At 39.0% G+C, this 13,888-nt stretch overlaps 1 protein-coding gene across 32 annotated transcripts in view; it reads left to right on the forward strand.

Annotated features, from left to right (window-relative positions):
• The window catches only part of Nrxn3 (neurexin 3), a 1,522,640-nt gene that overhangs the window by 563,873 nt on the left and 944,879 nt on the right, over window positions 1-13,888 (forward strand). For 29 of the 32 annotated variants that reach the window (XM_051149743.1, XM_051149800.1, XM_051149829.1 and 26 more), the window contains one exon: window positions 1,834-1,860. The exons of the other annotated variants lie outside the window; for them this stretch is intronic. In XM_051149743.1, the coding sequence (XP_051005700.1) occupies window positions 1,834-1,860 (27 nt within the window). The remainder of the gene's footprint in view (window positions 1-1,833; window positions 1,861-13,888) is intronic. 32 annotated transcript variants of the gene reach the window in all.

The raw sequence follows: 13,888 nt of genomic DNA on the forward strand, positions 1-13,888 counted from the left end.
TGAGGTTAGGTGTAACCAATAGTTCAAGCCCCGCCCTCTCCTCCTGCCTGCCCACCTCTCCGGTCCTCCTAGGGGCATGGCCTCCCCTGTCTGGTGATCGTACCAATTGCTCCAAGGCTGTTTGCTCCCACTTTTCTGTTGCGGTTGACGACACATGACAAACCTAACCGCACGAAACCAAACCCAGATTTTTCTCAAGAGATGTTCTTCTGGGGAACAAAAAATAATAAAATAAAGTAAAGCTGCTTACCTCCATCTTCAGGATGACTGGGATTATAAATTACTTCTCACTGGATTGAGCATAGCTCTATTCTGCTGGGCAGGTTGCAACTAGTTTCTATTTCATTTGCTCACTTAAAATAGTTCACTTTAGGGGAATCCAGATGGTGGCATCTTGTTGCACTAGTCCTCTGAAAACTACTGGGTAAACCTTAAGCAATAGAAGAGCATCATTTATAAACTTGTATGTTTCCCTGTAGCTTTCTTTGTTTTCTCATCACTGACTTTGACCTTTCAATATCTGACTTTATATAAATCCTGATTGGAATTTGCACCATCATAAGCCAATGCTAGATTCCTCTGGGCAGTTTGGTAACAGTTACCAAGACATTTCTCTAGCCATGGCTGCCCTGTTCCCACTGACACTCATGGATTCGACTCATGAATTACCATGGTGTATGTGCCTATGACTGCCAGACAGTGATTAATAAAGCAATAACTACTCTGACCTCTGACACAGAATACATAGTATGGTTGTCAGCAGGAAATTAGACAGTTCCTTCCCACATTTCCCATTTCAGAGATAAATATGCAACCAAAGGATTTTCTCTTGTTGTGATACAGACTTATAGGGTAAAGTAGGCAGAATGTCAAAGGTACCCATGACCTCCTCCACACAAGCCTGCCCTGCCTTCTCCCTGAATGCTGTAGACACTTCATTCCGTCTGGGCATTTGGGCAGGAAGACAGAGATAAGCTTGGTGAATGGGTTGGTCTGGGAGCCTTTGGACCAGTAACAGTCAGGAAAGCCAACCAATTGTAATAACATTCTAGGGTTTTTGTACCCTATACCTGATTGACCCCACCTCTCTAAAATCTGTGACGGGTGTTTGTGCGGTTAGCCGTTTGCAAGTGGCCATTTTATGACAGGAAATGACCAGGTGGTATTAACCCTTTCCTTATGTCTAAGGCAGATGACAAGTGTATCTACACAAATTTCTGTAGTATTTGGGGCCCAACTTAAAGTAGGGGTGGAAGGAGTTGGATTTTTAGAGAAAGAGAAAGGGTGAAATACTACCCTGTGAAACTTCAAGGGAATATTTTTTTAAAGACACAATGTGTCAGATGTGATTCTATTTGGAACACTAATTCAAAATTATGATTAATGTCTTCAAAGATAATTTTAAGGACATAAATTATAGGGATATATAATCTAATTTCATAAGTTTAACAAAATTAACATTTCAAAATCCAATTGTGTAATATTTTATACAAATGAATAGGGATTTTTTTTATAAAAATAACAAAAAAGAAAGTCTTGATGTCTATTGTGGATATATATGTATACCAGTATATATCTCTATACATATGTGTATATATATGTGTGTGTGTGTATATATATATGTATCCAACTTTACTAATTAATATACTGTACATATACACCCACCCTTAATCTTGTACATATTGTATATGTGTATATATATATATATATATAAAATGGCCACATTTCTTGCGTGTGTCTGTCCCCGGAAGGGTGGACTGATTGTTTCTGGATGTCTGCAGCTGTTACCTTGAAGGATGCAATTTCATCTTTCATTTATTTTTCCCCATCTAGACTGTATCAGGATAAACTGTAACTCCAGTAAGTTTTCCCTCAAGTTTCATTTTGTTCTTAAAAAAGAAAAGAAAAACTGACTTTATTTTGTTTACTGTTTTATGAGCTGTTTTTTATTTGGATTGTTTTATTTTTTGACAAGTTTTGAGGGGAACCAGAGGTTACAAGTTGGGGGGGGTTGGGGTGGTAGTGCTCACAAGTCTTTGTGTGGCGAGGGGCGTGATCTTTGAACAAGGGCGGGTCGTTCCTTCTCTCCTTTCCTTGCATTTATTCTACATGCAGAAAGGGAGGAAAGGGCTGTGGATTCTGAAGTCACTTAAAAACAAGTTGAAATGGTAATGTGTTGTTCAGGAACTAACCCTTAGGGTAAGCAAAAAGCTTTAGTTTAAAAAGCCAGCATGCACTTCTCCACTACCCCAAACTGCAGCTGACAAATGCAAAGTTCATGATCCTGGGGTGGCTGCCAACTCTGATTTCTTCCCTGGCATTTATGACTGTAGAAGATTTGAGCAGGGTGGGCAAAAGCCAGTCCTTAAAGATGATGGAACATTTTAACCAAACAGACTCACTATGGTTCCTCTAACGGAGGAGGACAATCCACCACTCTTCTCATTGCCCATTCAAGCATCCCAGCTCTTGAAGAAAGACCCCGAGAACACACATGCTGAAAACATTTCATTGTCTCTCTTCTTCTGTCTTAAAAAGTGAACCTTAACTACAGGTGAAGCAAAAGGCAAAAAGGAAGAGAAGAGAAAGATGGAAACGGGAAGACTAGGCCACAGTGACTAAAGGAGAAAAGGGGGAAATATTCGTTGAGTGCTCTTGTGTCTTGTACCAACTGGGCTGATTAATACTCACTGCTATAACCAGGCATCCTAAAATTTCAATGAGTTGAAACAAAGAAACGATTTCCTTCTACTTCAGATGAAGTGTGGTGCCAGTTGAATGGCTCTCTCAGACCACTCTTTTCCAAGGCATAATTAAAGATCGTAGCATTCTTCCATGAGGTAGGCCAACCCTTTGGAGAACTTGAGCTCTCCATCCACAGAGAGGAGAGATCTTAGGTAGCTAAACAGTATATTTCATTGCCTTGCCTGGAAGCTCCCCTCAACACTTTTGTACACTTTCTTTGCCAGACATGACTACATTCTTCATGGAGAGAAAGAAGGAAACGTAGTCTTGGAGGATTCAACAAGGGCAACTCAATCATTTAAGCATCCTAGCACAAAGAAGCCATGGTGATATCTGCAGTCTGGATTGTTCTTTACCTGACTCTTCCTGGAGAAATGACAGCAGAGAAAGGATAGCAAACTAACTAACTTGTTTCTTTCATTTACTTGCTGGATCAGCCTTCTTATTTACATATAATATCAGGATAACAGATTAATAAAGCATTGTTCTACACATTTTAGGAAAATATTCTTTATAACTTAAGGGAAAGTAAGAAAAAAATATATATGCACACAAATACTCCATAGAAAGCTTTATGCATATCTTGGCATTACTTTAAGTTATTTTAAGCAATGCCATATTTTGTCATGTTAAAATATTTCCAATTAGGCAGGAATTTTTCATGATATTTAGATAGCTAAAAACCTAATTAAAACATTCTTTTACTCCAAAGCCTGAAGTTTTGGAAAATTTTGTTGCTTTAAACAGCATTTAGGGATATACCTTCCATCCCTTAAAGTCACTCAATCACATAATTAAGTCTATAAATTTGTGCATACATCACCTGTGTCACATTAAGAATATTATTATCACCCACCAGCTTCCTCACTTGGCCATCTGAATTTAATGTCTGCTTCTAACCTTAGCTGTAAACAATGATTGATGTATATGTTTTCTGTAAGTTTGTCCTTTCTGGACATCTTGTATATTGGAATCTTAAGTGTGGCCACTTGAGTCTGACTTCTTTAAAGATTATAGAATTCTTATCAGAAGATTTTTTTTCTCTCATTTTCACTTACAGTGAAAAGAAAGACAGAAACTGAACATAAGGACAGACAGGCTCATGTCCAGGGTGTTTTGGCTTCTGAGACTTTCTTGGAAGGAAGTAAATGTTATTTGATCAAGATGTCAACAGATGTTTTCCTGTTCTAGCCTTACTTGTCCATGGAGCCAATATCACATACCCCATATGACCAATCCTGGATAGTATCAGAGATAAGTACCAGGATTACTGTGGTGGGAAAATCTGATAAGATGTTTTCTTTTCAGAACAATGGAAAGCAGCATTGAAAGGCAACCACTGCAGCAAGAGTATGTTCTCCACCCACTTTGATCACAGCATGGGTGGGGGCCACATTTGATTAGAGCCCTTACTTTTCACATCTCATAATACTCATTTAGGATGCTGACAGTTAATCTTACAGAGCCCATGAGGATAGTGTACTATCCAGTGGTTGAACCACAATTGTCTCAAAAGAGAAAAGAGTTTCTTTAAACAAATGGAGGCTCTTTAGTACAGAAGTTTGTTGCTATATCCCAAGAGTAATGTGGAAATCACAAAGTAAATGTGATATGTTTTCCTGAAGTAGATTTTAGTGTTGACCTGTTGTTATGGCTGAAGTTCGAACCAAAATGATGTGTTACATAGAAGCCTATAATAAGTACAGATGTTTAAGGTATATAAAAGAACTCAAAGACATTTTCTTCATATGGCTTATTTTCTCTAATCCATCTTTCATATTATTGGCACACGGATGGAAGAACTTGAGAACACTATGCAACTAAATTCAGAGAGAATACATGTACGAGTGATTAGAATATCTTCTTTTTGATTTCTTGTCAAGGATTCACAGCTTAGTCTCATGTGACAGTCGAAGTTGTTTCTTTAATAGGAATGTGGTTCTTGCTGCTTCTTAACACAGTTGCCAACTAGAGTTCCATTGTATAGAAAATAACATCCCCATAAAAATATATTTAAAAAAAAGAAAGAAAATAACATCATCTTGTAGCCTGGGATTAGGAGGGAGTAGGCTTTCCTCCTAAACCTCAGCTTTATCTCCTGTTGCCTTCTCAGAGTAAGGGAAAGAGTGTCATCATGTGCGTTTTGAATCTAGCTTTGGTGATTTTCTCATACAGGAGGCGCATTGAATAAGTTAAGTTTGAACCCACATTCAGAAACATTTCTAGCATCTCTTTTATAGGATGTTGTTTCTCTGAAAAGTTACTGAGGGAAAATACTGGATGTTATCCACTGTGCATTTCCAGTTTATCTGCTACAAGGGATTCTGGGAAATAGATATTTCTAAGAGATTTTATGACATTCGTAGAGGAGATAGAAGATAAAAGAAGAGATGGATGAAGGGATCCTTGAGGCAGATATGAAATTTTCTTCTGGCCAGCTTTCTTTGGTCCTCCCATCAGAGACTAGACCCTGCTCCATCGTGGGAGTTTCTTATTAGGAAGAAACAGTGAATTTCCCTTCATATTCTGTTGTCAACACGGTGTCTCTCTTGGTATCTCTGATACTCTTACCATCACTTATTCTAAAGATTTTACTGTTTCTGCCTTCCAAATCCTTCTAGGAAAGCACATCATGAATTCCTTCACTGTTACTATAACCCAACACATCAGAGTGCACACAAGAAGTTCTTTGGTTAAATTGAGCTCATCTCTGATTTCAATTCATCTTCCAAGAATGTGTTTTAAGATATGTGATAAAGAAGGTTTCAGCTTAAAACATATATTTTTAAAAATGTAAAAGAACAACAGAGTTGGCAGTCATCATGAGGGATTGAACTCCAGGCTATCCTGGAAATCTGTGAACAAAGTCAGGACTGCTTTCTGGAGAATTCTGGAGGAAATTGCCTATTGCCATGATTCCAGTTGCTTGAGGTGGGCCATGGACCCAGAGGCATCCCATTCTGGAAAAAGGTAAGATGTTCATTGATTGGAATGTTTGCTGGAATAAGAGAGTTGGCCATGATTTGTTGCCCTTTACCTTAGTGATTATGGCACAGGAATAATCACCATACTTCATTCTATAGGTGGAAACCATGTGACATATGGATGAATGGTAGATACTTATGTTCACTAAGTATGGCCATAGTGTAACTAAATCTCAGGAATACATATTAGCACATTTTCAATTTTCCCTTTGTTCTCTCAACATGAACCTCCTCTCACAGGATGGTAGCCTATGGGAACTTTAAGCTTGCATTTCATTACTTTGGTAGACATAGAAACCTTAACTTTTCTCACTACTTACTTTGACTTCTGTAATTGGCTCCTGTTTTTCTTAGATATACCTAGTGAGTCATAAAAATATGGACACATAGGTGCTATAGGGGCACTTTTCTGGGCTTGTCTGTTTTCCATGTATATGACATCAGCAGGTGGCAGGTACTGTCAGAGATATGTGGGACTGGCCTAAAGGATTCATTCTTTCATGTCCAGGCTTACTTTAGAGTTCGTCCCACTCTTATATCAGTTTCCTTATTATCTGCCTGGGTTTTGCCTTAGCACCCTGCCTCCATTACCTAAGCCTACTCCATTTTTAGTTTTGGCAAAGCCAACAGTATGTGAGTAGTCCTTGTTTAATTTAAGCATAGCTTGGCAGGGTGCATTTTATTAGGTATTTGGTTTTTTTCTCTCCTTCTATTACTTCCCCCATGCCTCCTTTCTTCTTACTTCCCCCTGTCTCTTCACTGTCTCCCCCTGTCTCCACTCTCCATAGAATACTATCAGGATGTGTGACTTTAACCTATGCCTTATTAACCTGAGAGTCACGGAACTGTTTTATTTCACTCATCTGTTTAACTCAGAAATGCTTGTCACAGATTCTCCTGGAGGCTGATTCTTCACTCTTTAGTCTTTCTGGGAGGAAATTCTAAAACTATCTTTGGTCCATTCCAATCATTGAGAGCCACTTATCTTAGAGCTTTAGTGGATTGGGAAATATCAGAGTAAGATCCCATGCATAATAATGCTTTATTGATCTGTCTGTGAGCATGGTGCCTTAAAGTTTCCATTTTTATACTAAATGATAGTAGTAAAACTTGAAAGAATCAAATTGGTTTTACTTTTAAGTACTTAAGGCACATGTGGAATAAAATACATTGCCAATAATATTCTCCCCTTTGACTTTGCTCTTAGCTACACAACCCCTTTATCAAAGGCAGCGAGAATTATCAGTTTTTCTTGCATATTCTCTCAGAGAGTCTATGTAAATTTATGACATATACTTTTTTATATCATGTTCACTCTTCCTATTTCTTTTTGAACTCAAACATTAACATATTCTTCTACATATTTTTTCCAAATTTTATAAATTTTCTAAGGGGGTATGTGGTTAGCATTGCTTATCCATGTAATTTGAAAGGGTCTAGAATCACCTGGAAGACAAATGTCTGGGCATATCTGTGCAGGGAATGCAGTAACTGGGGGGACGGGAGACTATCTACCCTTAAGGTAGGTAGCACTATTCAAATGGTTGGAGTAGCAGAGCAAATGAAAGGAGAAAGTGAGGTGAGTACCAGCATCTCTCTCCTTCTGTCTCCTGACTGTGGACACAATACAGTTAGTGCGCATGCACGCACACACACACACACACACACACACACAAACACAAACACACACAGGAAATATGTACATATAAATTACATTTGTATGTATAATATCAAGTTTTGTCTAAATCTCATGAAATAGATTATAATTTGAACTCTAGACTTTCTGGAGCCACTAGTCACAAATAGAAATTGACCTATTGCCTCTGAGAGTCTCAGCAAATTTAATTTTCAGTTTCATAAGTAATTCTGAGAAGGAAATTTACAGACTATTTGATGCTGGTTCTAAAAGAAGAGGCAGTTATGATGGAGCAATTTCTCAGTGGTTTGGAGAGCTTGTTACCCAACCATGAGGACCAGAGTTTGTAACCCAACATCCACTTTACAAGGCAGGCTCACTTCTGAGCATGCAGAGATGTGAACGCATGTGTGCCTGCATGTGCACACACACACCCACACAACCACTGTGAGACATATAGGCTTACATATTTAAAAAATAATGAAATATTTTTCTGTTTAATCTACTGTCTAAGCAAGTAGCATTTTAAGAAGTTTATTTTTAAAATCAGGAATTGCTTAGTTTTCATTGTAGATTATAGAAACAAACCTTCCAAAACCGAATACGTTCTCACCTGGAAATTGAGCTGTTCCAGAGGACGTTTGATTGTGTGCTATCCAGAAACCAAATTACTATCCTTTGGTCCACAGTCCTTTCCCTCTCTGTCGACAGGAGAGCTGTAGTGCTTACTGGATGGCAGCCTGCTAGGAAATAAAAATCAAGAGAGTGTATCAAAGATGTGAGCAGGAGATGTGATGAACACTTACAATAAACCCTGTCCATCAACCCGAATGGCTGAAGTTATATTGCAGTAGAAAACTGTTAAGTGGAATGTGTATCCAAAAGAATTGAAAAATGTAATAGAAACTGTGTTCTCTAAGGCAAAAACCTTTTGAGTGATTGTGAGCTCAGGAGCCCCCTTAGCCTTTGAGGCACATGTTTAATATCAACATAGTACAGATGGAGAAGCTTGGGCCCATGGGAGTCAGTGCATTGCCGAAGGTCTTGGGGTGACTAATGGCAAGCATAAGTCTTTGTAATTTTGGGGTTTTTTATTTTCAAATGAGTGTTTGCTTGTCACTTAAATTAAGCTTTTAATGATGACACGCTTTCCCTCCAGAATCAGTAAAAATGAAACAACATCCACACAGCAAACAAACAAACAAAGAAATAGTTCAGAGATCCTACCAAACAAACATAAAATCCCCAAACAGTCTAAGCTGCTGGAGGTGGCATGAGCTGCAGTGGGAGTGGAATGAAATTGAGTTCTGAAATTTAGGAGATGACAGGAAGACTGTGGCTAACACCCACAGTGTGGGCAAGAAAAAATCTACAGCAATGAGCAGGGGCCACACTTCTCCGGGAGGAATAAAAGGCAAGAGGCTAGAAACAGAAAGGCTGGAGGGGTGAAGGTATGCTTTTTTTTTTCGTGCGTGCGTGCGTGTGTGTGTGTGTGTGTGTGTGTGTGTGTGTGTGTGTGTGTGATAGAAAATGCGCACACCTTTCCTTTTCTACTGATAGAGAGAGAACACAGAGGAGGACGGATAGAGGAGACCCTGATTGGCCTAGCAACTCTCAGCTAAAGACTAGCCATCTCTCTGTGAGAACAAATACACACTTGATAGTCATCTCCCGCTCTGTAGGTATAGCAGCCAATACTTAGAATGTCTAGCTTCACAGGTCTTGTGATCAGTGACACTAACACTGTGATTATTGACAAGCAAATACCTTTTGATAGTAAGCCAGTTCAAAAAAAGAAACTTAGAGATAGCCAGAAATTTTTAAAAAGCTAGTTATTGAATCATCATAGCATATGGCTAGTTAAGTGCTCACATTGTTCTTTATGGTTTGGTTATTTATACACCCACATATTTTATTAAAAGCATGCATGCATGCACGCGCGTGAGTTTGCGCGCACACGCACACACACACACACACACACACACACACACACACACACACACACATACACACACACACGCAAAATCATGATTAACATTTCAACGGCATGGAAATTGAACCTGAAGACATCACCTCATTCTTATTCCTTGGCCAACATTTCCTATAAGCTTTGCCTCCTTTGCCACAGTGTAAGTGGATGCTAAGTCTACGTGAAGGGCACTTAAACTTGTATCACCAGCATTATTTCTTAAGTGCCCAGATTTCATAGATTCTTACCAACTATATAAAAACTAATAGCAGCCATTATTTATTTTATGCATGTCAAACATGAAGTGAGGGCTTGGCTTGGCTTGTATTTCATGTTTAGCTGTTCATCACAGTTTCACAGAGTGGTGAATTATCTCCTTTTAGAAATAGATGCACACTTATCCTACTCTTTGACTCTGTCTGCCTTGTTTCAAAGCCTTCCCTCCTCTCTATTACCTCTACTACTTATATGGAAATGCTGATATGCAATGAATGCCCAGATAATTACCAAAAGTGAACATGATGGGGTCCACATCCAAGCATTCATTGTTAAAACCTGATTCTTTAATTTGTCTTTCTGAAATCTTGAGCCATCTGGAGTCATTCTTAGCTGACTATAACAGTCTATATTTATATTGGTGTCCCCTTATTATTCATAACTAGCCACTGATTCAGTGTTTATTTCTATAAACTTGGAGTTTAGGATGCTAGAGACTGAATTACGAATTACCGTATAGCCATAACCTACATTAAAAGAGGTAATCTAGAAAGCTGCAATTGAATTTACCTTCATCATTCAATTGCTGGGTTGCTCAGGATGCTTTATTGAGCATCTCTTAGTAACATGGATATTCCTTTCTCCTGTCTCTTTCCATCATGTCCTAGTAATTTAGTCTTAGTAAGGAGGTTGTGATTGCCCCAGTTCCCTGAGCTCTCTGATTCCCTCTTTCTTATATGCATGGTCTGCCTACTTTGTGTACCACATATACCAGTCCTCTATGTATCGGCCTAGCAATTGTCTTCTCATCCTTCTGTGGCGATCCAGCTGTCTATAACCACCTACACAGCTCTTTTTTGCTGTTTGAGACAGGCCAAGCTTTGTCCACCTTTAAGGTCTCACAGTGCTGTGCACATCTCAGAACTGTTAGTGCTTGGCCATCACTTTATTTCTTGCCTATGCTCCTGAACCCATCTCTTCTCCCTTCTCAGCTTGTGAAGATGTACTCATTATTTTATTTTCCCTGACCAGTACATGGTCAGATATAGCTATTTGTCCAATTTTTGAAAGGAAATGCATTTTCAAAATTCTCTCCCATGTCTGAGTATATTAGAAAGCTAAGGTTAAATATGAGGAAATATAATTTTGAAATAACTTGCTTCATCTTTTCCCAAATGAATGAACATTCGTACAGATATTGAAGGCATAACTTGCTCTTAGTATTTTCTGTATAAGTCAAATTCATAAATTTTTTGTCTTATTGGCCTTAGATAGAAATTGGTATCCATTCCTGTATCATTTTTGTAGATTTTTATAAGCTTCAGACTGATCCTTTAGAGACAATGGAGATGAGTCAGAAAAATAAAACAAAATGAGAAACAAACAGCACTGCCAACATGGGTGGCAGTGTTACATAGGGCAGTGACTTAGCTTCGGGATCTGTTGACCTTGCTCTGCTGATAATTAGGTTTTGGTCCTGAGGCAGTTTCTCTGAGGCGCCATTATTAATGGTATGAGCTATAATGTCATTCAACGAAGAGGAAAATGAACAGCAGTGTAGCTCCCAACCACACACTTTCTATCCTAGCGTTTAAGACAGGCACCCAAGCCCACTGATGCTCTTAACAGCTCTCAGGTGTCCGCACTTGAGCTGCTCATTAATCACTTGAACTTGTAACATTAGGAACATCAGTTTCTCAGGCCTCCTGGGTACTTTGCTGACCTTTCTCATTTGTCAAAGGCAATTGCTTCTTCTGTGAAATGCTTGAGATGTGACAGGACTAGTGTTTGAAGAAGTTGAGTGAACCTATGATAATTCCTAGGGTTTTAATGGAGGCGTTTGTGGTGACTGGCGAAGAATCCTATGTGAAATGACCTCAGGGCTTCTTACTTCTCTCTAAGGAAGACACAGGGATCAACCATTCAGTTAGTCAGTCTCACAGGAGTTAAACTGGCCTTGATATAGTTGATTGAGATGAGTAACAGGTATGTTTCATGTTTTCCCATAATGAAACAGGAGGGGGAAAAACAGATTTAATATAATAAGAAGAATACCTAACATTTAATGAGAACAGACTCTGCTTCATACTATTTTCAGTTGTTTTTGTGTGTGAGTACTTTTATGTAATTGTGGGAGTGAAGGCACATGCGTATGCATGTGTAAGTGTGTGTGCACATGTGCACATGCCTGAGCCTGAGGTTGACATTGGGTGACTTCATCGATCGCTCTCCACCATGTTCACTGACACAGGTTTTTCACTAAGCCTGGAGCTCACTCATTCAGCTCAGCTTTCTGGGATCCACCTGTTCCAGCCTTTCACCATGCAGGGATTACAGAAGGTGATTCTCCAAATATAGCGGTGTGTGTGTGTTTGTTTGTTTGTTTCTGTTTTCAGTTATTGTGAGACAGGGTCTCACTGGGTAGCTATAGATGTTTTCACTATGTACTCACTATGGAGACCAAGTTGTACCTGAACTCACAGAGATCAATCGGCCTCTACCTCCTGAAGGCTGAGATTCAAGGCATGAGGCACTCTGGTGCTGAACTTCATATTTTATGAGCCCTGGGGATTCCAGCTTAGGTCTTCATGCTTGTGTTGAAAACACTTTCTTGTCTGAGCTGCTTTTCAGCCCCATGTGTATCTTTTTATCCCTATATGCAGAAGATAGGCCCATCTGCATGCCTCATGGGACTGTGTGCAGAATACAAATGCAAGATGCTAGCCCCTTGTTCAAACACAGGATAGAGGCTTTCTTCATTCTTCCATAATTTCATTCCCAAACTGTCATATAGGAGGCAAGCACAGACACTCACTGTAACTCGAGCTCCAAATCCTTAGCTCTGCACACAGAAAAGAAAAGGTCCCCTCAAAAACAAAGACCCAAAATTCCTGGCTCAGACCCATTGTGCCACTGAGCTTTGCTTGTAAAGCACACAGTTAATCATAAAATTCTTAGGAATTTCAAGGAAGCAAGTAAAAGATACTGATCTCCAAAATGCCAAGACTCTGTAAATGCACAGGCTTCATGCCTTTCAAGCCCACACTCGAAAAAGGTACTGCTGCTCTCTGACTCTTACAAGCAGAGAAATGGTGCATCCAAGAAACTATGAAACTATGGTAGGTTTTGTGACATATTTATCTATTATGAAATCACTGAAACATAATGTATCCATTTTATATAATTGGCTTATTCTACATCCTTTATCCTTTCAATACTGCATTTTATAAATTCCTAATTACTTTTGCATGGCTTCTGACATGGCCCAAAATAAATGTTGGGTCTTATAAGCTATTTTCTCCACAAAATTTCACATAATGGTATAGAATAGCCTATCACCTTTTTCTGTCAAGTGAAAATATATTTTATTTCTGAATACCATTTTTTAATGGCCTGAGCTCTATGGCTAGGCTAATTTCATCACCAGAGATCAGTTCTCCCTGTATGATCTTAAAACATAGCAAATACATACCAGTGTGCATGTCATGGTGTTCCCACTTCTCCTTAGGAAGGACTGGTTTTCCCTGATGTCTAGCATGAATGGAAATCCAAGTTCTTCATCCATTTTCACTGAAGCTCAACACTCATAGATTTAATTATCATTTGATTCTCTAGTGGTTGAATAGCAACCAGAAAGCTGAATTTGGACATTATTACGCTAATGTACCATCCTCTGGGATTGCAGGGGGTGTAAAAGAAATGTTTAAGGAAGAATTACCCATTTGCCATCTCACCATTTTTGGCAAAGTGCTATAAAAATCTCATCATTTCTGATTTACTTCCCAACATCAGCTTTACCTAATCTAAAGATAAGTCTAATAACTGACCCTCAAAGGGAATGGAAGATGGAAAACTATTTAATGCTTTCTAGATATTTTAAACAAAAGCCACATCCTGTTCAACAATGTTTTGTGACAGAATAGGATCAAAATAATTTCCTGTTTATCGGTGAAAGAGAAGTGGAGGCTGAAAGCACAATGACTGCCATTCCTATGGGTAAGCAGGCTGTGCCAATTTTCAATGTCTTGCTGAAAGGAAATAATTTATACAGACTTCCACTGAACAGCTGTACTGGTTTGCCATGGCCTTGCCTTCATTCTGATTTGGGGCTCTGCAGTAGGAGCTGGCATGCTGAGCTATTTGACTATCTTAGCCTCATGGCCGGTTCTTACTCAAAACAATGTCAGAAGAAAATGACAACGTCCCTTCAGGGAGCTAGACCTCATCTCGCATTTGTATTCCTGGAAGAGCTTTCCCTTGTACTTACAAGTATACTTTGTTCTGTGTAGCAGCACATTTGGTTGTGCTTGATTTTATTGCTACCACTGTTAAAGGAAA

This window comes from Acomys russatus, chromosome 1 (genome assembly GCF_903995435.1).
Source record: "Acomys russatus chromosome 1, mAcoRus1.1, whole genome shotgun sequence".
Taxonomy (NCBI): Eukaryota; Metazoa; Chordata; class Mammalia; order Rodentia; family Muridae; genus Acomys; species Acomys russatus.